General features: G+C 43.5%; 1 protein-coding gene and 1 long non-coding RNA gene across 2 annotated transcripts in view; one reads left to right on the forward strand and one right to left on the reverse strand.

Annotated features, from left to right (window-relative positions):
• Window positions 1-10,167, reverse strand: part of LOC106550716 (trinucleotide repeat-containing gene 18 protein) — a 63,691-nt gene extending 53,524 nt beyond the window's left edge. The window contains 1 exon segment of the mRNA XM_087729237.1: window positions 10,140-10,167. Within this exon segment, the coding sequence (XP_087585363.1) occupies window positions 10,140-10,167 (28 nt within the window).
• Window positions 10,168-11,913: 1,746 nt separating this feature from the next.
• On the forward strand, window positions 11,914-13,945 carry LOC148042662 (uncharacterized). The gene is made up of 2 exons (XR_015698459.1): window positions 11,914-12,565; window positions 13,024-13,945. It is a non-coding gene; the product is annotated as an uncharacterized LOC148042662 (long non-coding RNA).
• The last annotated feature ends 10,668 nt before the right edge of the window (window positions 13,946-24,613 follow it).

Genomic DNA, 24,613 nt, shown 5'->3' on the forward strand with positions numbered 1-24,613 from the left:
GGGGGAGAGAGAAGGGGGGGGAAATGAGGATTTTGGAAAGTGGTCCCTTTCCCTTCCTCCCGGCAACCCTCTGGGCTGTATCTGCCCTGCGCTTGTGCCTCGCGGTCCCGGTTAGTAAATAGGAACGAGATTTGGCATCGGCTGGTTGGGAGCTAAAATAAATTGGAAAGCTTCAGTCTCTTTAGCCTCCGCCGGGCTATTGAAGGCGGCTGGAGGACCTCTGCTTGAGAAGCAGAACATCAAGTTATCTCCTTCCCTACCTTTCGATTCCCCCCCCCCCGCTGGATTATTTTTCCCTCGCCCCCTACTTTCTTCGTCTAATTTCTAGTGTTCTAAAAAAAATATTCTCTGCTTTGTATTGTTATTCTATTTTGATCTCCTTCCTATTCATCTCTCTCTGTCTCTCTCTGTCTCTCTGCCTCTCTCTCTCTCTCTCTCTCTCTCTCTCTCTCTCTCTCACACACACACACACACACACACACACACACACACACACACACTCCTCCGCGCGGCGCGTTTTGTGTGCAAAGGCGGAGCTGTCCGATTTTTATCTATAGGACCTGGATGGAAGAATGTGCTTGGCTTGTTTAAGGAGACGGGCAAAATAAAATATTCAGCCCAAAGGAGGAAAAAAGTGTGTGTGTGGGGGGGGGGTTATTAAATAAGGCTCCCGTTCTATTTATAGTTATTTGAGAGCAAGGCCGGCAGGATTTCTGAGAAAATATTAGCTAAAGGTTGCTTTGTAACACACACACACACACTCTCTCAGAGAGAGGGGGGGGGGAGAGGGAGAGAGATTATATTTTGTATGTGAGAGGGGGGCAAATTAATTTATTGTGTTTCTGGATATATAGATATTGATAATGATAGACAAATAGATAATACGGATGGATGGATGGATAGGTAGATAGATAGATAGATAGATAGATAGATAGATAGATAGATAGATAGATAGATAGATAGATAGATAGATACATACATACATACATACATACATAGATACATATATAGATACACACATAGTTCATTAATTTTTTATATGTTTATATCTAAAAGGAAGACAAATTAATTTCTTGTCTTTCTGGATAGATAGATATTGATAATGATAGATAACTATATAAGATAGATAGCTAGATAGCTAGATAGCTAGATAGCTAGATAGATAGATAGATAGATAGATAGATAGATAGATACATACATACATACATACATACATACATACATACATACATACATAGATACATACATACATAGATACATACATACACACATAGTTCATTAATTTTTTATATGTTTATATCTAAGAGGAAGACAAATTAATTTCTTGTCTTTCTGGATAGATAGATATTGATAATGATAGACAACTATATAAGATAGATAGATAGATAGATAGATAGATAGATAGATAGATAGATAGATAGATAGATAGATAGATAGATAGATAGATAGATAGATAGATAGAAAGATAGACAGACAGACACATAGACAGACAGATAGTTCATAAATTTTACATATGTTTATATCTGAGAGGAAGACAAATTAATTTTTTGTCTTTCTGGATATAGAAAGCTTTTATTACCACCTCCCCACCCCAATAAATCTTGTTCTCTTTCAACTGTACTAATTCATTTCCCTCCTCTTTCTCCATCCCAGGATAATTCCATTCAAATCCATGTCTCAACCACCCTTAAAGCAGAACTGAAATTTGCCAGGAGTTTTATTCCCAAACCTGTTTATTCTGCACGCTTTCTCTGTGATTCTTATGGCTGTGATGCAGCCTTAAACATTTATCCTCTCCCTGCCATGCTGCTCATCCCTGACCGATTCTGGGGATGGGGGCTGTGCTGAAGTCCCACTGGAGCCCATCACTTTACCCCCTTGGTAAGCCTAGAGCTCTTCTTCCTTTGGATTTCCCATCCCATCACAGTTATTATCTCCCCCCCCCCCCCATCCTGGAAGTTTTGTGATATGGTGGCCTTCTGCAGCTATTTCTGGGAAAACTGGGTGTGATTAAGGTGTCAAATTGGCCAGTTGGCTCAGCTGCAAAATAGTAAAAAAATAAAATAAAAATAATAATTGTAGCCACTTGTGAAAAAAGGTCATTTTAACCTTGAAAATAGCACCGCACACTCCTCTCCCCTCCATTCTATTCCATTTTTACAACAAAAAAAAATTAGACTTACACACTATAGATTTTACCAGTAGCCAAATGAAAGGGCAGAAATGACTTTTGACCCAAATATCCAAAGGATTGCAACTATTAGCCCTTTGGTTGCCAAGACAAAAAAAAAAGTTTTAAAAATGTGAGTTGGAATGTCAGGCAAAACAACAACAACCCACACCAGTATGCGGGTGTGGGTGTCTGCTTGCTTTTAATCCCCCTCCCCTTTGTTTGTGTTAGAATCTAATTTCCCTCAATGCTCCAATTTAAGCAGGAAATCACATGCAAAAATCAACCTTTCTCTTCCAGTTTTCTAAAGAAATAAACCAATGTCGCTGTGCTAGATTTTGTGTGTGTGTGTATAATTAAATATATGTATGTATCTGTGTGTGTGTACGTGTGTGTATTAATCTAGCACAGCAGCATTGGTTTATTAATACACATACACACATATAATAACAGAGTTGGAAGGGACCTTGGAGGTCTTCTAGTCCAACCCCTTCCTAGGCAGGAAACCCTACACCACTTCAGACAAATGGATATCCAATATCTTCTTTAAAACCTCCAGTGTTGGAGCATTCACAACTTCTGGAGGCAAGTTGTTCCACTGATTAATTGTTCTCACTGTCAGGAAATTTCTCCTCCGTTCTAAATTGCTTCTCTCCTTGATTAGTTTCCACCTATTGCTTCTTGTCCTGCCCTCAGGTGCTTTGGAGAATAGCTTGACTCCCTCTTCTTTGTGGCAACCCCTGAGATATTGGAAGACTGCTATGATGTCTCCCCTAGTCCTTCTTTTCATTAAACTAGACCTACCAGTTCTTGCAACCGTTCTACATATGTTTTAGCCTCCAGTCCCCTAATCCTCTTGGTTGCTCTTCTCTGCACTCTTTCCAGAGTCCCAACATCTTTTATATATTAGGAGCAGATCTATTATTTATTGAAATGACTAAAGAACCCTCCCTCCCCACCCTTGGAGAATTATGTTGTTATTTATCTTTAGAAAACATCTCATCCTGTTGTGGTGAAATGCTTTTGCAATCACATCTTCCTGCAAGCCCTAACCAAAATAGACTGTTTTGCAAGTCTGTGGGTTTATACATTGCAAGTGTGCACTGGCCAGTCTTAAGGATAAGAATATGTGTGTGTGTGTGTGTGTGTGTGTGTGTGTGTGTGTGTGTGTGTGTGTGTTTTATTTGTGCTGATAAATAAATAAAGGGAGACTAGTATAGATCTATTTCAAGCTATTTAGCTCTCATCAGCTAGCCATACCCTTACTGGGATTTGAACCTGGGCTATATGACATACTAGGCAGACTTCTTAGCCATTAGGCCACAGGCTCTTATCCATTATCAGCGAAGCCAGGGTGAAAGGTATCTATTAGATTTTAATATAGCCCAGGTTCAAATCCCAGTAAGGGTATGGCTAGCTGATGAGAGCTAAATAGCTTGAAATAGATCTATACTAGTCTCCCTTTATTTATTTATCAGCACAAATAAAAAAACACAAATATAACAAAGGCAACAGTAAAAATATTGGGTTTCTGTCGTGATGGACTCTTGTGACGAGCCAAAGGACAGATGATGGAAGCAGTTAGCTTCCTCCCATAATTGGGGCTTACCAGGGGTTGTAAAAAAATCTAATATATATATATATATACATACATACATACATACATACATACATACATACATACATACATACATACATACATACATATATATATATATATATATATATATATATATATATATATATATATTCTTTTTATATATAAAAACTTGGGGGAAGCCTGCAGCCCCTTCTTTATGTATTTTTTTTCCTAAAAAGAATTAATACGGGTAATCTTACAAAGCTAAGCATTTTAAAATATTGAAGCAGAAGGTCATATACATCAAATTTGGGGGGAGGGGGGCTGATTTGAACCCTGATTTATCTGCAAAACATTTCTGCTTTTACACACACACACACACACACACACACACACATCCAAAATATTTTCTCCGTCTTAAACTATAACCCAGTTTGAGGATGATCATCTTTAACTAGTTCTTCCTTCCTTCCTATTTGTTGTTTAATGGAATCCTTCAACAATGTATGAATTTAGGGGGAATGTATAGGGAAAGGGGGGGGGTCTTGTAAGGGCCTAAATGTAAGATTCATGGGTTGGAGGATGAGAATTACACAAGCGCATTTTTTGCTCTAACGTAAAACTCTGTAATCCAATTCAGATGTTCCAGTTTGATTTTCAAAAAAAAGAAAGAAAAAAAGGAAGCACATTTGAGCCAAATACAGTTTGTCTAAGGAAAAAAAAATTGCAGTGCTATGTTATTTTGAAGACAAATTGTGTATCCTTAGTAGTTTGGAACACAGAGAGAGAGAGAGAGCGCGGGAGGGAGGGAGAAAGAGAGAGAGAAGGAAGGCGGGAGGGAGTGAAGGTGGGAGAGAGAGAGAGAAGGAGGGAAGGAGGGGGACACAGAGAGAGAGAGAGACAGAAAGAGAGAGGGAAGGAAGGAAGGGAGTGAAGAAAGGAGAGGGGGGAGAGAGAGAGAGCAGGAGGGAGGGAGAAAGAGAGAAAGAAGGAAGGCGGGAGGGAGTGAAGGTGGGAGAGAGAGAGAGAGAGAAGGAGGGAAGGAGGGGGACACAGAGAGAGAGAGAGACAGAAAGAGAGAGGGAAGGAAGGAGGGAGTGAAGGAAGGAGAGGGGGAGAGAGAGAGAGAAGGAGGGAGGGAGAAAGAGAGAGAGAAGGAAGGCGGGAGGGAGTGAAGGTGGGAGAGAGAGAGAGAGAGAGAAGGAGGGAAGGAGGGGGACACACAGAGAGACAGAAAGAGAGAGGGAAGGAGGGAGGGAGTGAAGGAAGGAGAGGGGGGAGAGAGAGAGGGAAGGAGGGGGACAGAGAGAGAGACAGAAAGAAGGATAGAAGCAAGGAGGGAGTGAAGGAGGGAGAGGGGGGAGAGAGAGAGAGAAGGAGGGAGGGAGAGAGAGAAGGAGGGATGGAGAGGGAGAGAGAGAGGCAAATGTATAGATAACCAAAGCGAGAACACTAAATTGTAACCACTTCCCTGCAGTGAAAAAGGGAAGTTGCTTTTTCTAATGACCTGGTTTTGCAAACTCGAGGATTCGCTCTGGAGTGGAGTAAGGGGGGAGTGGACATTGTACATGATCTGTTTGTAAAGAAACATCCATTTCCCCCTCCTCCTCCTCCTCCTCCTCCCCTCCCCTCCTCCTTCCCCTCTTTGCCCTTCAAAATATAAATACTGAATTTCTCAGTAAGGGGTGACGTTTGTTGTTTCTGAAATTAACAGCGTACAAGAGAACCGGGAGAGAGAGGGAGATGGTGGATGTATTACAGCATTGAAAGCTCCTGTTTTCATTTCTTTCCTGTTGATCAGTCCAAATCTCGGGGAGAAAAAGGAATAGGGGGGGGGGAGGGAGATTTGAGGATGAGCGATCAGCGTTTTTGGAGATCCCGAAGGACACAGTTGTTCGGATGGGCTCTTTTTGGACCAGCCTCGCTTTAATTTCACCTCTCCTTCCCATGAACCCCAAAGTAATCCGTGTGTCTCCTCCTTGCCTTCATAAATAACCTACAAGAGAGAGGGCCCCCTGCATCAATCAGTCAATCAATCAGAACACAACAGAATAACAGAGTTGGAAGGGGCCTTGTAGGTCATCTAGTCAAACCCTCCCACCTGGTACAAGCAGCAGAGCCTACACCATTTTTGACAGATGGCAGTCCAATCTCTTCTTGAAAGCTTCCATTGATGAAGCTTCCACAACTTCTGAAGGCAACTCCTGCTCCACTGGTTGAATCTTCTTAATTTGGTTCTACCCTACCATGCTATGATTTGCAAACCATGGCATTAGTATCCTACCTGAGATGCAAGTAAGAGAGATGTGGCTTCCTTTCCTTTCCTCCTTTCCTTTCCTTTCCTTTCCTTCTTTCCTTTCCTTCTTTCCTTTCCTTTCCTCCTTTCCTTTCCTTCTTTCCTTTCCTTTCCTTCTTTCCTTTCCTTCTTTCCTTTCCTTTCCTTCTTTCCTTTCCTTTCCTTCTTTCCTTTCCTTCTTTCCTTTCCTTTCCTTCTTTCCTTTCCTTTCCTTCTTTCCTTTCCTTCTTTCCTTTCCTTTCCTTTCCTTCTTTCCTTTCCTTCTTTCCTTTCCTTCTTTCCTTTCCTTCTTTCCTTTCCTTCTTTCCTTTCCTTTCCTCCTTTCCTTTCCTTTCCTTCTTTCCTTTCCTTTCCTTCTTTCCTTTCCTTCTTTCCTTTCCTTTCCTCCTTTCCTTTCCTTTCCTTTCCTTCTTTCCTTTCCTTTCCTTCTTTCCTTTCCTTCTTTCCTTTCCTTCTTTCCTTTCCTTCTTTCCTTTCCTTCTTTCCTTTCCTTCTTTCCTTTCCTTTCCTTCTTTCCTTTCCTTCTTTCCTTTCCTTCTTTCCTTTCCTTCTTTCCTTTCCTTCTTTCCTTTCCTTTCCTTCCCTTCTTTCCTTTCCTTTCCTTTCCTTCTTTCCTTTCCTTTCCTCCTTTCCTTTCCTTCTTTCCTTTCCTTTCCTCCTTTCCTTTCCTTCTTTCCTTTCCTTTCCTTCTTTCCTTTCCTTCTTTCCTTTCCTTTCCTTTCCTTTCCTTCCCTTCCCTTTCCTTTCCTTTCCTTTCATTTTTCTCCTCTTCCTTTCCCCTCCTTCTATTCCTTTCCTCCTATTTTTCTCCTTTTCCTTTCCTTCTATTCCTTCCATTCCTTCCTTTCTTTCTTTCTTTCTTTCTTTTTTTCTTTCTTTCTTTCTTTCTTTCTTTCTTTCTTTCCTCTCTTAATTTGTACTTTGTGTTTTCTAATGACCTGATTTTGAAAACGCGAAAGATTCGCTCTTTCACAACCAACTCTAACAAAAACCTTTGTGAAGAAGGAAAATCGGATTCACGGAAATCACAGTGTCATCAACTCGGCTTAACAACGGCAATTGCGCTGCGCCAAAGACGCTAAATTAAAACCAAACGCACCCTGTTATGCCTGAGTGTGTTGCACACACACCTCCCTGCTTCCCTCATTGGTGGGCAGCCTAAATACAGAAGGTAGAAAAAGGGGGTGGTGGTGTCGTTTTTATGCCAGGGAGGTGTCAAAACGGATGCCGTGTTAGACAAACTGGAGAAAATGGTGCGAATGAGCAGTTTCCCCAGTTCGCTCCCCTAAGTGTGACTAAAGCTACAGAGAATTTTTTTTTTAAATAAAAGCCACTTTTCTACACATAGTAGGTAGCAAAAAAAACAAATAGCGGTGTTTTCAGAAGGATGTTGTGAAACTCCAGGAAAGGAAAAAGACAATCGGTGTGTGGGTTTGTGTTTTGTATGTGTGCGTGCCCATGTGTGTGTGGTGTTTTGTTTACAACTGTGCAGGAAGGAAGGATGTGTTTTAAAAGCAGGAAAAAAGTGCAGAGAAGAGCAACCAGGATGATGAGGGGACCGAAGGCTAAAACATATGATGGACGGTTGCAGGAACTGGGCCTGGCTAGTCTAGGGAAGAGAAGGGCCAGGGGAGAGAGGATAGCAGCCTTCCAATATTTGAGGGGCTGCCACAGAGAGGAGGGGGTCAAGCTATTTTGCAAAGCACCCGAAGGCCAGACAAGGAACAATGGATGGAAACAGATTCAACCTGAAAATAAGAAAGAATTTCCTGATAGTGATGATAATTAACCAGTGGAACAGCTTGCCACCAGAATACTCCGGAAAGAGTGCAGAGAAGAGCAACCAGGAGGATGAGGGGACTGGAGGCTAAAACATACGAATGGACGGTTGCAGGAACTGGGCCTGGCTAGTCTAGGGAAGAGAAGGACCAGGGGAGACAGGAAAGCAGCCTTCCAATTTTGGAGGGGCTGCCACAGAGAGGAGGGGGTCAGCCTATTCTCCAAAGCACCTGAAGGTCGAACAAGGAACAATGGATGGAAACTGAACAAGGAGAGATTCAACCTGAAAATAAGAAAGAATTTCCTGATATTGATGATAATTAACCAGTGGAACAGCTTGCCACCAGAATACTCCAGAAAGAGTGCAGAGAAGAGCAACCAGGATGATGAGGGGACTGGAGGCTAAAACATACGATGGACGGTTGCAGGAACTGGGCCTGGCTAGTCTAGTGGAGAGAAGGACCAGGGGAGACAGGATAGAAGCCTTCCAATATTTGAGGGGCTGCCACAGAGAGGAGGGGGTCAAGCTATTTTTGCAAAGCACCCGAAGGCCAGACAAGGAACAATGGATGGAAACAGATTCAACCTGAAAATAAGAAAGAATTTCCTGATAGTGATGATAATTAACCAGTGGAACAGCTTGCCACCAGAATACTCCGGAAAGAGTGCAGAGAAGAGCAACCAGGAGGATGAGGGGACTGGAGGCTAAAACATACGATGGACGGTTGCAGGAACTGGGCCTGGCTAGTCTAGGGAAGAGAAGGACCAGGGGAGACAGGAAAGCAGCCTTCCAATTTTGGAGGGGCTGCCACAGAGAGGAGGGGGTCAGCCTATTCTCCAAAGCACCTGAAGGTCGAACAAGGAACAATGGATGGAAACTGAACAAGGAGAGATTCAACCTGAAAATAAGAAAGAATTTCCTGATATTGATGATAATTAACCAGTGGAACAGCTTGCCACCAGAATACTCCAGAAAGAGTGCAGAGAAGAGCAACCAGGATGATGAGGGGACTGGAGGCTAAAACATACGATGGACGGTTGCAGGAACTGGGCCTGGCTAGTCTAGTGGAGAGAAGGACCAGGGGAGACAGGATAGAAGCCTTCCAATATTTGAGGGGCTGCCACAGAGAGGAGGGGGTCAAGCTATTTTGCAAAGCACCCGAAGGCCAGACAAGGAACAATGGATGGAAACAGATTCAACCTGAAAATAAGAAAGAATTTCCTGATAGTGATGATAATTAACCAGTGGAACAGCTTGCCACCAGAATACTCCGGAAAGAGTGCAGAGAAGAGCAACCAGGAGGATGAGGGGACTGGAGGCTAAAACATACAATGGACGGTTGCAGGAACTGGGCATAGATAGTCTAGGGAAGAGAAGGACCAGGGGAGACAGGAAAGCAGCCTTCCAATTTTGGAGGGGCTGCCACAGAGAGGAGGGGGTCAAGCTATTTTGCAAAGCACCTGAAGGCCAGACAAGGAATAATGGACGGAAACTGAACAAGGAGAGATTCAACCTGGAAATAAGGAGGAATTTTCTGACAGTGAGAACCATCAACCCTTGGGGTCACCTGAGTAGTGCAAAGGAGGATAGCCCAGCTCCACAACACACTCCTTTCAGCAGTTCCAAGAAGGCCCCATACTCATTTGCACCACTCAGGTGACCCTGAGGACAGAGATAAACCTCCAAGTGGCCTCAACGACCCTCTAAAAGGATGCAAATGAGCAGCTATCCGCAAGGAGTATCGATCCTTCCATTCTCCCCTATCCTGTCAAAGCTGAAGCAGCTTCTTGGATGAGAAGCAAAATGTCTTCAAAAGAAAAAAAAACAGAAAGTCCAGTTGCCTCCTGAAAAAGCACCTTTTGAGACAACTATGACCTTGGATGGTGGAGAATCTCTACAGACATTTAGCTATACAATTGGAGATGAAGACCCTTTGAATGGTGTGGGAGGAGGAATGGATTTCCAGAGGGAAAAAATTGCAGACTGCAGGAACCATTTGCACCACTCAGGTGACCCTGAGGACAGAGATAAACCTCCAAGTGGCCTCAACGGCTCTCTAAAAAGATCCAAATGACCAACTCCGTCTGCAAGGAGTATAAATCTCTCCATTCCCCACCATCCAAGCCAGAACGGAAGAAGCTTCTTGGATGAGAAATGAAACCTTTCTGGAGGAAAACCAATAAGTCCAGTGGTCTCTTGAAAAAAAAAATCACTTTTGGGACAACCATGACTTGGATGATGGAGAATCTCTACAGAGATTCCTGTGTTGAGTAGGAATTGGATCCAAGGATCTTCCAGATCCTTTCCTTCCTACCTTCCTCTTCCATCTGCACCGGAAACATCTCCCAAAGGAACGAAAAGTTTAAAACCAAAGCACTCAACGACCTCCATCCGTTGACTAGAGCCGAGGTGGCGCAGTGGTTAAATGCAGCACTGCAGGCTACTGCTAGATCAGCAGTTCAGTGGTTCAAATCTCACCGGCTCAGGGTTGACTCAGCCTTCCATCCTTCCGAGGTGGGTAAAATGAGGACCCGGATTGCTGGGGGCAATATGCTGACTCTCTGTAAACCGCTTAGAGAGGCCTGAAAGCCCTATGAAGCAGTATATAAGTCTACTGCTATTGCTATTGCTGTTGACTATCCCAAGAAGGGTTGGCCAACGTCAACCCTCGGCGCAGAGTTTCTACGTTTCGGACCCTGAGCTGTTGACGCAGACCAATTACAGAATTCCAGAGGGCAGCTGGAAAAAATCCAACCGGTGCTATGTGTGACTCATTCTTTTTTGCGGGTTTACACCTCGGAAGGCCTTAACATCAAAGGCACAATTGTGCTTCAGCTAAGGAGCCAGACGGTTTGGTAGGAAGCCAACTTTCCAGGAGATGTTTGTCTTGTTCTTCGCTCGCTTTCAAGGGATTTTAGTTGGGAGTAAGTGCTCAGCTTTGCTCGGTTCCTAGAGTACCCTTTTAGTTGTGGCCCCCTAGCAGCTGCATTCCCACCAAAGGCTGAGCTTGCTTAATATGGACTGAGTTCAGGGGGGGGGGTGTTGTGGGTTGGTGGGTTGCGAAGGATGCAAAGTATTTGACAGCTCCTAGCTGGCCTTGGTGATTTCAAGGAAGGTAGCAACAGCTAGGTAGAAGGAAAGAGAAGGTTCCCCTTGCACATAAGTGCTGGTCTATTTGGGCTTTTAAAAATGGGAAAAATCACGGAGGGAGGGGGGGACCTTTTGAACTGCATCCAAAAAGTTACAGCCAGGGGAGGCCCTGTTTGGTTGTTTTTTTTAAGTTTGTTTTTATTTTTATTCTTTTTTATAGAGTTACAGGCATACATTCACACAGTTATTGTTCTTATTTATCTTTATCACTTTTACATATTTGTTTTTCCATATAAAAAGGTTAAAATATACATTCTGGGTGGCTTTGTGTACCATTCCATACACCTATTTTGTATTATCCCCACCCTATTGTTTTCCTTTTCTTTTCACCCTCCCTCCCTTCTCTGCTTCCTTCCTCCTCTCCTTTTCCTTTCCTTCTTCCCTTGCCTCTCCCCTACTCCTCTCTTCCTCTTCTCCCTCCGACCCTCTCTCCTTCTCTTTCTATCATTTCCCTCCTTCCTCTCCTTTCCTCTTCCTTCCTCCTCTCCTTTCCCTTTCCTTCCCTTGCCTCTCCCATAACCCTCTCTTCCTCTTCCCCCTCCTATCCTCTCTCCTTCTCTTTCTATCCCTTCCCTTCTTCCTCTCCTTCCTTCTTCCTTCCTCCTCTCCTTTCCCTTTCCTTCTTCCCTTGCCTCTCCCCTACTCCTCTCTTCCTCTTCTCCCTCCAACCCTCTCTCCTTCTCTTTCTATCCCTTCCCTCCTTCCTCTCCTTTCCTCTTCCTTCCTCCTCTCCTTTCCTTTCCCTTCTTCCCTTGTCTCTCCCCTACTCTTCTCTTCCTCTTCCTCCTCTGACCCTCTCTCCTTCTCTTTCTATCCCTTCCTCTCCTTTCTTCTTCCTTCCTCCTCCTTTCCCTTTCTTTCTTCCCTTGCTCTCCCCTCCTACCTCTTCCCCCTCCGACCCTCTCTCCTTCTCTTTCTATCTTTTCCCTCCTTTCCTCTTCCTTCCTCCTCTCCTTTCCCTTTCCTTCTTCCCTTGCCTCTCCCCTCCTCCTCTTCCTCTTCCCCCTCTGACCCTCTCTCCTTCTCTTTCTATCCCTTCCCTCCTTTCCCTCCTTTCCTCTTCCTTCCTCCTCTCCTTTCCCTTTCCTTCTTCCCTTGCCTCTCCCCTCCTCCTCTTCCTCTTCCCCCTCCGACCCTCTCTTCTTCTCTTTCTATCCCTTCTCTCCCCTTTCCTCTCTTCTCCTTTCCTGCTCTCTTCCTTTCCTTTTCTGTTGCTGTGGTTATAGACATATGTGCTAGTCTCTTTGGGCTTTTAAAAATGGAAATGGACCCCTTGAACTGCATCCAAAAAACTACGGCCAGTGGAGGCCCTGTTTGGTTTTTAATGAAGTGTCTTTAGTAAAGTTTTACATTAATAAGGTTTCAGGTGTTTTTTCCCCCAGGTGTTCCTGCTGGTTGAGCAGGAATAAACAAGAAGTTTATCTACTGATCCACGTTAGAAGAGGACACCCCTTAGGCTTGTTCTCCAATAGGGAGAAAGGTCAGACGCGAAGTCACAGGTAAAGCTCCTGTTTGGAGCGGCGGAGAATAAATTATACCGGCGGTTATCTTTTTGTTCAAGGTTGCTGTGTCACAATCACAAGCTTTAAGGTGAGAACAAAACAAACTTGGGTGCAGAACCATTTTAAAAAATTATCTTTTTTTTTTTAATGCTTCTGCAAAAAAAAAAAAAAATCTAGGGAATGTAGGAGAGAAGGAAGGGGGGAAGGAAGGAGGAAAGGAAGGAGAAAAGGAGAAAAGAAAGGAGGGAAGGAAGGAAGGAGGGAAGGAGGGAAGGGGAAGGAGGGAGGGAAGGAAGGAGGGAAGGAAGGGGAGTAGGAGAGAAGAAACGAGGGAGGGAAAGAGGGAGGGAGGGAAGAAGAAGTAGGACCGTTGTAAGATAAGATGGATCTATGGGATGTTAAGAAAGCAATCTTCAAGTATATTGTCAACTGTAGGGGAAAATTGTTATAAATACATATTATTAATAACAGTTATGAGATCATATAATTGTGAAGGTATATATGAAATTGATAAAATAAAACATAAAAAAAATATCTTTGTTCAAGGGGAACAAAGGAGAAATGCAAAAGTTGGCTTGAAGAAGAGAGGAGGAAGAAGAAGAAGAAGAGAGGAAGACGAGGAGGAGGAGGAGGAGTATTTAGCAATAGCAGTAGCAGTTAGACTTATATACCGCTTCATAGGGCTTTCAGCCCTCTCTAAGCGGTTTACAGAGTCAGCATATTGCCCCCAACAACAATCCGGCTCCTCATTTTACCCACCTCGGAAGGATGGAAGGCTGAGTCAACCCTGAGCCGGTGAGATTTGAACAGCCGAACTGCAGAACTGCAGTCAGCTCAAGTAGCCTGCAGTGCTGCATTTAACCACTGCGCCACCTCGGCTCATTTAACAGAGCGATCTCCTCCTCCTCCTTTTCTGTGCCCTCCCCACTGTCCTTTTCAACAACAAAAAAGAATTTCACACTTGCTTCTTCAGAACTGGAAAATCCAGATTTTTACAATATTGGCAAATGTTCAAAGACTGAGGCCTCTTGGTTAGAAGATAGAGAGGATAAGGACTCAAGGTTAAATTCCAAGAGGCATATTAAAATAACAGCAATGAAATATTGCCGATAGCAGTTGGCCATTTTTTTTTCCCAAGTAAGACCGCCTGTGGGATTCTTCTTGATTCCCAAGTGTGTGCATTTGCCTGAGAACACGGTTTCTCGATCGTGGCACAATCACATATGGGGACTTTTTAAAATTATTATTTTAAGTAGCATTTAGAAATCTATCCAGAAACTGCCTCCTTTCCTTCTCTCTACCCAATTTTATATTTATCTTTAAAGGATCTGCCTTCACAATAAGGTAAATGTTTAACTAAATAAGAATTAGAGTACATGATGTTTCCCTTCGCACAAATATAGTTTGCCTCCTTCGGTGCTTTTAACCTATTTTTATTTATTAAATGGATCAGCTTAAAAATTTAGAATCTGTGTCTGGCTTCATTTTGGATTCCCGCATGGTTTAACATGCAAGTTAACTATGTTTTTGTATTGTCTATTTATTGAGTTGCATACTTTTAAACAGTGGAGAAATTCAAATATTTTTACTACTGGTTCTGTGGGCGTGGCTTGGTGGGCGTGACAGGGAAAGGATACTGCAAAATCTCCATTCCCATCCCGCTCTGGGGCCAGTCAGAGGTGGCATCTGCCAGTTCTCTGAACTACTCAAAATTTCTGCTACCGGTTCTCTGAACTACTCAAAATTTCCGCTACCGGTTCTTCAAACTAGTCAAAATTTCTGCTACTGGTTCTCCGAACTGCTCAAAATTTCCGCTACCGGTTCTTCAAACTACTCAAAATTTCTGCTGCCGGTTCTCTGAATTACTCAAAATTTTCGCTACTGGTTCTTCGAACTACTCAAAATTTCCGCTACCGGTTCTCCGAACTACTCAAAATTTCCGCTACCGGTTCGTCAAGCAACTCAAAATTTCTGCTGCTGGTTCTCTGAATTACTCAAAATTTCCGCTACCAGTTCTTCGAACTACTCAAAATTTTCATTACTGGTACTCTGAGCTACTCAAAATTTCTGCTATCGGTTCTCTGAACTACTCAAAATTTTCGCTACTGGTTCTCCAGAACCTGTCACAACCTGCTTGATTTCACCCCTGCTTTTTAAAAAAAGGCTAAAGAGCTCTAAAACACACACACACACACAGAGGGAGACAGCATTACAGGCATGGAAATCTGAGACACAAAATATATCCACACACACACAAACACACACATACACACACATAGACACTTCTCAATTCCTCCAGACCTTAAAAAGGCTGAATGTCGAGACAATTTGTTTACCCCTGCCAAATTTCTGAGTTACAAGGTTTTCGTTTTATTTAATTTTTTTGATCGAGCGACTTTGTTGTCCCACAAAAATCTGGGGTTTGTAGGTCACTTCTTCCCCTGGAATGCTTCAAACAATTTAAGTGTGTAAAAGTATAAGTGGGGAACAGGCTGTACCTGTTAAATATAACTTGCCCTCTTCAACAGAAACTATCAAATGGCCAAGAAGATTCTCCCTGATGAAATCAGCCGTCCTGATTGGATTGGGATAGATTCCACTTAACAACTTTGTGTGTGACTAACTCAACAGCTGAAGTGATTCACTTAACGGCGCATGGCAAGAAAGGTCGTAAAATGGGGCAAAACTCACTTAATCAAACTCTCCCTAAGCAACAGAAATTTTGGGGCTAAATTGTGATTTTAAATCGAGGACAATTGATAATACAGTGAATGCTCAAACGTAACATTAATAAATATGGGACACAGTGAGTTAGTGACTAAGACACTGAGCTTGTCAATCAGAAAGGTCGGCAGTTCAGCGGTTCGAATCCCTAGCGCTGCATAATGGAGCGAGCTCCCGTGACTTGTCCCAGCCCAGCTTCTGCCAACCTAGCAGGTAAAAAACACAAGTAGAAAAATAGGAACCACCTTTGGTGGGAAGGGAACAGCGTTCCGTACGCCTTCGGCATTGAGTCATGCCGGCTACATGACCACAGAGACGTCTTCGGACAGTGCTGGCTCTTTGAAACGGAGATGAGCACCACCCCCTAGAGTCGGGAACGACTAGCACATATGCGCGAGGGGAACCTTTACATTTAACATTAATAAAAAGATCATTTGAAGCTAAGTACCTTGATTTGTTTTCACAATATAAAAAAGAAGTTTGTAGTTTTTTTAAGCGATTGCCAACATTTTTTATACCATGTTATGATTTATAATTAAAAAAAAAAAATAGAAGAAACGAAAAACACTCCTCGACATAATATAAATAAGCGTACAATTTCTGATGCTTTCTGCTCCAACAGATTTCTAGTTTCTATTGGTGTGAACTTAAAAAAAAAAAACGTGTCTGTATATGTGCTGGAGAAAGAAAGAAAAAATGCAGTTAATCGTTAGATTTCACCAAGGAAAAAAAAACCAATTTCAAGATCAATTCGGACCCATTTGGTTTTCTTTTCCCTTCCTGTCAGTCACACCCGATTCCTCCTGTAACTTATGCACCTAAGATACAGGAGTCCCCACACACTGTTGTAAATTCACGGGCTGTAGAAACGTTGTCATGACAAGCCCTGATCAATAAATCTCACAGAGGTGTCAGCTTGTATCTGCCAATTCAAGTCCCCATTTTGCCTTTTTTTTTCCCCACCACTCTCCATAGCCGCAAATTAAATCAGAGTTGTAATGACTGCAGGACTTACTGGCCATCTATACTTCTATAAAAACCCCAACGCTGCAACGCGCTCTACATGGGGCTACCCTTGAAAAGTGTTCGGAGACTGCAACTAGTCCAGAATGCAGCCGCCGCACGAGCGATATTGGGTGTACCTAGGTACACCCACGTCACACCGATCCTCCGCGAGCTGCACTGGCTACCTATTGGTCTCCGGACACAATTCAAGGTGTTGGTTATTACCTTTAAAGCCCTACATGGCTTAGGGCCAGCATACCTGCGAGACCGCCTACTGCCACATTCCTCCCAACGGCCGGTGAGATCCCACAGGGTGGGCCTCCTTCAGATGCCGTCAGCCAGACAATGCCGGCTGGCAGCCCCCGGAGGAGAGCCTTCTCTGTGGCTGCTCCGACCCTTTGGAACGAGCTACCCCCAGAAATCCAGACCTTCCCCACTCTCATGGCCTTCAGAAAAGCTGTGAAAACCTGGCTGTTCCAGCAGGCCTGGGGCTGTTGACCTCATTGTTGAGGTCCAGCCCCGATTGTAACGAATGTATGTGTGCTGTTTTTAATATGTTTTTATTGTCATTTTTTAAAATTATTATTCTTTCTTCGATGTAAGCCGCCCGGAGTCCTCTGGGATTGGGCGGCCTATAAATCGATTTAATAAATAAATCATAAATAAATTAATAACGCACCATATACAAACAATTGCATGTCCACCCACAAATATTTCTCTCTTGCTGATTGCAAGGATCAAAAGGATACCCAAGTTGCCTCTCATCGCGGACCTCCAAAAGAGAAGAGAAGGAATAGATTTGCAAGAAAAAGGGAAAGGTTCCTCTTGCACATCTGTGCTAGTCGTTCCCGACTCTAGGGGGCGGTGCTCATCTCCGTTTCAAAGCCGAAGAGCCAGCGCTGTCCGAAGACGTCTCCGTGGTCATGTGGCCGGCATGACTCAAGGCCGAAGGCGCACGGAACGTTGCTACCTTCTCACCAAAGGTGGTTCCTATTTTTCTATTATTACTTTTCAAAACAAACTCTACGCAGAAAGCACACTATTCATGTAGAGATTTTAGATTTTTATGTCTACGAAAGAAAAATGTATAAATAAAACAGTATATATATTTTTTTTTTAAAAAAAATTCAGGCGTCTGGCAACTGACTCGTATTTACGACGGTCACAGTGTCACATGGTCTCCTGCGTCCTTCCGACAAGTCAACGAGGAATCCGGAGCCATTTAACGACCTTGTTACTCGCTTAAGAACCGCGGCGGCTCACTTTACAACGGTGGCAAGAAAGGTCGCAAAAACGGGGCACACGGTGCGCTGGACAGCTGTCTCGCTTAGCCGCAGAGATGTTGTGGCCGTACATCGAGGACCAGAAAGGTTTTCGATGGATTCATCTAAGCGGCTGGCTGGCTGCAATAAACAATGTTGATTTTTTTTAAAAAAAAATATGGATTGGATTTATGCAAAGGGGGGGGGGGAAACGATACCGTTTTGCAGCGTTCCAAGTAGCACAATTTTGGCAACCTCTCTGCAATCTGTCTGGCTTGTCCTCGGGTTGTTTATCTCCCTGGTCAGTTGGCAACCTTCGCTCCCTGCCTACCCCCTGCCTGCCAGGTATTAATCAAGCGCCAGCAAAAAGCTCTTGAGGTGTCAGTTTCCCCCCCCCACTTTCCATTATCATTGCCTTGACAACATGAAGAGTTGGCCTCTGCAGACAAAGACTAAAAACCCCGCTGTAGCCACCTGGAATTGGATGTCATAATAACTGTTTTTTTTTTTTCCCCGACTGTGTGTGTCAAAAAGCTCTCTAGCAAAGGACGAGGAAGGGTTTAATTATAGAGCTGGGTTGAGATTGCGTCTGGTACGGGGTCCGCCACCCCCTCACCGGCACACACACACACACACGACTCGGGGTCAGAATCCGGTGGCCTTTCTGATCAAGCGGTCCTTTCCGTGCACAAACACACAAGGAGTTTGGGGTAGACAAGAAGACACCGATTCTTGGGTTCTTCTGGGACGAGCGTGAATTTGGACAGGAAAATCTTAAATCCCCAAATACAGTTTCCTCTTAAGCTGGGGAGAAGCTTAGCCGATGTCTTCTGCTAAGTTAACCGTGCTTTAGGCTGCAACGGTAAGATTGCACTTCAAAGACGGAGTCCAGTTTTGGCCATAAGAGTAGAGTAGAGTGGGGTGGAGTGGAATGGAATATACACTATAGGATAAAAAATTAGAATAGAATAGAATAGGAAAGGAAAGAACAGAATAGAATAGGATATTGGAATGAAGAATAGAATAGAATGGAATGGAATGGAGGATAGAAAATAGAATAGAATTAATAGAATAGAATAGAATAGAATAGAATAGAATAGAATAGAATAGAATAGAATAGAATAGAATAGAATAGAATAGAATAGAATAGAATAGAATAGAAGATAGAAAATAGAATAGGATAGAATAGAACAGCATAGGGAATAGGATAGAATTAATAGAAAAGAATAGAGGATAGAAAATAGAATAGAATAGAATTAATAGGAATAGAATAGAGAATACAATATAGGATAGAAAATGGAATGGAATGGAATGGAATAGAGGATAGAAAATAGAATAAAATTAATAAAATAGAATAGAGGATAGAAAATAGAAAAAATAGAATAGAGGATAGAAAATAGAATAGAAAAGAATAGAATAGAACAGAACAGCATAGGGAATAGAATAGAATAAATAGAAAAGAATATAGGATAGAAAATAGAATAGAATAGAAAAGAGCAGAATAGAATAGGATATTGGAATGAGGAATAGAATGGAATGGAATGGAATGGAGGATAGAAAATAGAATAGAATAGAACAGAACAGAACAGCATAGGGAATAGAATTAATAGAAAAGAATATAGGATAGAAAATAGAATAGAATAGAAAAGAGCAGAACAGAACAGAATAGGATATTGGAATGAAGAATGGAATGGAATGGAGGATAGAAAATAGAATAGAATAGAATAGAATTAATAGAATAGAGGATAGAAAATAGAATAGAACAGAACAGCATAGGGAATAGAATAGAATTAATAGAAAAGAATTGAGGATAGAAAATAGAATAAAATAGAATTAATAGGAATAGAATAGAATAGAATAGAATAGAATAGAATAGAATAGAATAGAATAGAGAATACAATATAGGATGGAAAGTGGAATGGAATGGAATAGAGGATAGAAAATAGAATAGAATTAATAAAATAGAATAGAGGATAGAAAATAGAAAAAATAGAATAGAGGATAGAAAATAGAATAGAAAAGAATAGAATAGAACAGAACAGCATAGGGAATAGAATAGAATAAATAGAAAAGAATATAGGATAGAAAATAGAATAGAATAGAAAAGAGCAGAACAGAATAGAATAGGATATTGGAATGAAGAATAGAATGGAATGGAATGGAATGGAATGGAATGGAGGATAGAAAATAGAATAGAATAGAATAGAACAGAACAGAACAGCATAGGGAATAGAGAATACAATATAGGATAGAAAATGGAATGGAATAGAGGATAGAAAGAATAGAATTAATAAAATAGAATAGAGGATAGAGAATAGAATAGAATTAATAGAATAGAATAGAACAGAATAGGATAGATTTTGTCCCCTCTCCCAGATCAAGGGCTCCCTCCTCGCCAGGCCTGAGCCGTGTCCCCTCTCCCAACAGCAAGTGGGGGCTGAGGTCAGCTCCAGCAGGCCAGCCGTGTCCCTTTAAGGTAATCTCTTCCCATCATATCGTCGGGCAGATGGATGTTAATGGAGATGTGAAGTTATGTTATGTAATAGAAAGCCTGTCAAAAGGCCCTGATGGACGACTCGTATGTAAGCATTAGCGCGACTCCGTTTACGGGTTTCCCATCATCTTCGGCGGGCTGATGGAGGCCACCCAGAGAGTCCGATTAATGGAGAGAATGGGGGTGGGGGGTAGAGAGGGAGCCCACCCACCCCCCTCTGCAAGGGTCATTATTATGGTTACACCTGCAAATATCCACAGCTTCATTTACTCAGCCCGGCAAAGAAATATGAAACTCAACGGAAGATTTTTGTCAGGGTTGCAAATAGCATCCAAAATTAAGTCAGAGCAAAGTATTGCTCAAGGTTCCAATTTATTAAGAGAGACACGTTGGCAGATCTGGGAAAGCCCGAATCTGAAAGCTTCCCGTTTTTCCCTACCCAACTGAATCTCAAGATCTTGCCCACAGATCCATCACGTGGTCCAATCATCCACTGCCATGTTGGCAGTTCCACCCGTCCAGTTCTGGTCAGGTGCAGAGTTGCAAAGACAAAGGATGACCTTGACTTTCTAAGAAGAATGTTATTATGGCTACATATCATCTAACTCTGTACAATCCCATTTTCCCACAATGGAAAATGCATAGTAGAATAATGGAAAGTGTGGCAGGCCAAAGATCCACAAGAAAAGAGGGCTGCAGGCCTGACAGATATTTTTTTCCCCAGGGTTGGAAATGTTGAATTGCAAAAAAGAAAAGAGGAAAAAACCCATTTGTTTAAAGCGGGGATATGTGCAACTTCGGCAACGTTTAAGATTTGCAGATTTCAACTCCCAGAATTCCTCAGCCAGGTAATTTCCCCTTTGTGTCATAGAGATCAGTTTAAAAAAAATATTATAATTCAGAATTTGAAGGATCTTGATGCCGGAGGTTTAAAACAGGATTGTTAATGTGTTTTTATTTTTTTAAAGAAATGCCAGTATGCCAGGAAGAAATACGGTATCCAAATTATGGCATTCCTCAGGAAAAGGGGGTGAATGCCTGCATGCCGCCTCCTAATTGCATTTCTCTCTCACACACACACCCTCAAATATTTGCAAAAGAAGGAGAACGTGGCACAGCTTTCTTTAAATTCTGTACCCTTCAAGGAAGGGTGTTTCCCTGGCAATATATAAAACACGTGGAAATTGATTTGGTGCAAGGCCTTCATTTTCTTCCCTTCTCTCATTTTTGACCGTCTCTTCTTGGATACTTTGACTGCCACACTTTGATCTCAAATAGGAGCCTTCGGAACCAGGGTAGAAGAAGGCGGCCTAAACAAGGTTTTTTTTAATCAAAGCAGAGGTGCAAAATCCCATTTTGAGGGTCGTGAGTCTTCTGGGACAGGCGATCGATCATCTCTTCTCCCAATAAGATCAACTGCAGAATTAGCGAGGCAAAAAAATAATAATAATTGCGTGTTACAGGTGATTTTTTTAAAAAAATGGAACAAAGGGAGAAGGGAAAATGTAATCGGAAGGGGAGGGAGGAAGAGGAAGGGGAAGAAAGGGAGGGAGGGAAGGAGAAGGAAGGAAAGAAGGAGAGCGGAAGGAAGGAAGGAAGGAAGGAAGGAAGGAAGGAGAGCAGAAAGAAGGAGGGAGGGAGGAAGGAAGAAAAGGAAAGAAACTAGTTATGATGGAAGGAAGGAGGGAAGGAGGAAGAAAACTAGTTATGATGGAAGGAAGGAAGGAGGGAGATAGGGAAAAAGGAAGGAAGGAAAGAAACTAGTTATGATGGAAGGAAGGAGGGAAGGAGGAAGAAAACTAGTTATGATGGAAGGAAGGAAGGAAGGAAGGAGGGAGATAGGGAAAAAGGAAGGAAGGAAGGAAGGAGAGCAGAAAGAAAGAGGGAGGAAGGAAGGAAGAAAACTAGTTATGATGGAAGGAAGGAAGGAGGGAGATAGAGAAAAAGGAAGGAAGGAAGGAGAGCAGAAAGAAGGAGGGAGGGAGGAAGAAAACTAGTTATGATGGAAGGAAGGAAGGAAGGAGGTAGGGAAAAAGGAAGGAAGGAAGGAGAGCACAAAGAAGGAGGGAGGGAGGAAGGAAGAAAACTAGTTATGATGGAAGGAAGGAAGGAGAGAGATAGAGAAAAAGGAAGGAAGGAAGGAAGGAAACGAAACTAGTTATGATGGAAAGAAGGAGGGAGGGAGGAAGAAAACTATGTTGGAAGGAGGGAGGGAGGGAGGAAGGAAGGGAGGAAGGAAGGAAAGCTAATGATATTAGCTAGGGTTATGAAACATCAAGCTCAGAGAGCAGCAAGGGGAGAGAGAAAGGAAGGAGGGAAAGAGAGAATGAACGAAAAGAGAAAAGAAAACAAGGAAAGGAAGGAAGACTAATGATATTAGCTAGTTGGGTTATGAAACGTCTTCAAGCTCAGAGAGCAGCAAGAGGAGGGGGAGGGAAGGAAGGAAGGAAACTAGTTATGATGGCAAGAAGGAAAGAGAGAGGGAGGAGAGAAAGAAGGAGAGCAGAAGGAAGAAGGGAGGAAGGAAAGAAGGAAAACTTAGGTTAGCCTGTTTTATTTTTTCCAGGAAGGAAGAATTAAAACCACGTTTATTTAAAAAAAAAATCTCGCCCTCAGCTTAAATTAAAAACCTGGGAATGCAATTATCTCCACAGACTTCACTGCCAGTAGGTCAGTCGGTCATTGCTGCGCTGCAAATGCAGGGTCTTAAAAAAAAGACTTTGGGGCATTAGCCTGGTTTCCAGACGTGCCCTCCCTTCCCGCCCTCCCCCCCCAATCTAGGTTTGCGTGCCACCGGCAGATGAAAGGAAGGACGGATGGCAGCAACTGAGCGAAAGAGGAGCCAAGCTTCCCGAGCTGGCTGGGCCACCGAGACTGGCAGCTGTTGGATGGCGCAGGATGGCAGCAAAAGGATGGGATGGCATCCGCTTACTCCACTCGGTGGCTCACCCTGGGCCCATATTTGCACCTGTGACATTTAGGGATGTTCTCGTGTTGCACTGCCCCCCATTGAGATAAATCACAACTCAAACGGCCAGCAGCGCAAAATCAAAGCCAGAGCCAAGATGATTATCAGTTCGGCCAATCACATCGCATTAGACTTAACGGTGTATCCAGCCCTCTCTGAGAGGTTTACAGAGTTCAGCCTGTTTTGCTCTCCCAAAACAATCTGGGTCCTCATTTTGCCGACCTCAGAAGGATGGAAGGCTGAGTCAAGCTTGAGCCAGCCGGGATTGAACTCCTGGCAGTGGGCAGGGTCAGCCTGCAATACTGCATTGTAAAGGGAGGGAGGGAGGGAGGGAGGTTCACTGCCGAAGAATGCCGGAGAAGGAAGAGGATGAGGGGAAGTAGAGGAGGCAGAAGAGGAGGATGGGATGGTAGGAAAGAGAAAGAGAAGAGAGGGAGAGTGTAGCAAAGTGGGGGGAAGGAAGGAAGAGGAAGGAGGAGGAGGGGAAAGGAAAAGAAGGAGGAGAAGGAGGAGGAAGAGGGGGAGAAGGAAGAGGAGGAGAAGGAAGAGGAGGAGAGGAGGAAGAAGCAGAGGAGGAGAGGAGGAGAAGGAGGAGGGAGAGGAGGAGAAGAGAAGAAGAGGAGGAGGAGGAGGAGAAGAAGAAGAAGGAGAGGAGGAGGAGGAGGAGAAGAGAGGAAGAGAGGAGGAAGAGGAGGAGAGGAGGGAGGGGAGGAGGAGGAAGAGAAAGAAATAGGAGAAGAGGAGGAGGAGGAAGAGGAGGAGGAGAGGAGGAGGAGGAGGAGAAGGAGAAGAAGAAGGAGAGGAGGAGGAGAGAGGAGGAGGAAGAAGAGGAGGAGAAGGAGAGGAGGTGGAAGAAGAGGAGGAGAAGGAGGAAGAAGAGGAGAGGAGGGAGAGAAAGGAGGAGGAGGCAGAAGAGGAGGAGGAGAGGAGGAGGAGAAGAAGGAGAGGAGGAGAGGAGAAGGAGAGGAGGAGGAGAAGGAGGAGGAGAAAAAGAAGAAGTAGTAGTAGTAGTAGTAGTTGTTGTTGTTGTTGATTTATTTATAAAAGGAGGGAGGAAAAGAATTGTGTGTTTGTGGGAAAGCAGGTCAACAGTCCATGAGGAAACTGGTTCCAGCCAGAATGGGAAAGGGGGGTGGGGGGGTTGCAGGCCTGGTTTTTGCAGAGCCCGGGGCCTCTTTAGCAGACATTTACCTTCTGGGGTGTGACTGCCAACTCTTTAAAGTGGTTCAAACCTCAGATAACTCCTGGCCCGGAATTTGCCCCCCAGGCAAAGTGTCTGCAGGGCCTTCAAAGCGAAGGGCGCCGCGGGATGCAAAGAGAAAGCAGGTCAGGTCAAGGCTGTTGCGTCTGAACAGGTTACGAGCGAGCGAGGGAGCAGGCACCTCTTTGCTGATTCCCCGTAGGAAAGGAAAGCCAAAACATTCAACGACATCCCTGTAGGGTGGACATGCATGTTTCATTGTGGGGGGGGGGGGGGTGTTAAAAAAACTAAAAGAAAAAGAACGGATTTGTTACTGTGCTCTGTCAGCCCCATGGAGCAGGTGGGTCCCCACAGGAGGAGCAAATCCTGGAAAATCAACAATTTTGTTGGTTGGGCTGCTTCCTCTGGGTTTCAAGGCCCTTTAAAAAGGACATTTCCAGGCGATTATTTTATTGGACCAAATGAGTAAATAGCAATAGCAA

This window comes from Thamnophis sirtalis, unplaced genomic scaffold (assembly GCF_051295495.1).
Source record: "Thamnophis sirtalis isolate CommonGarterSnake01/CBP01778 unplaced genomic scaffold, rThaSir2_p1.2 scaffold_14, whole genome shotgun sequence".
Lineage (NCBI taxonomy): Eukaryota > Metazoa > Chordata > Lepidosauria > Squamata > Natricidae > Thamnophis > Thamnophis sirtalis.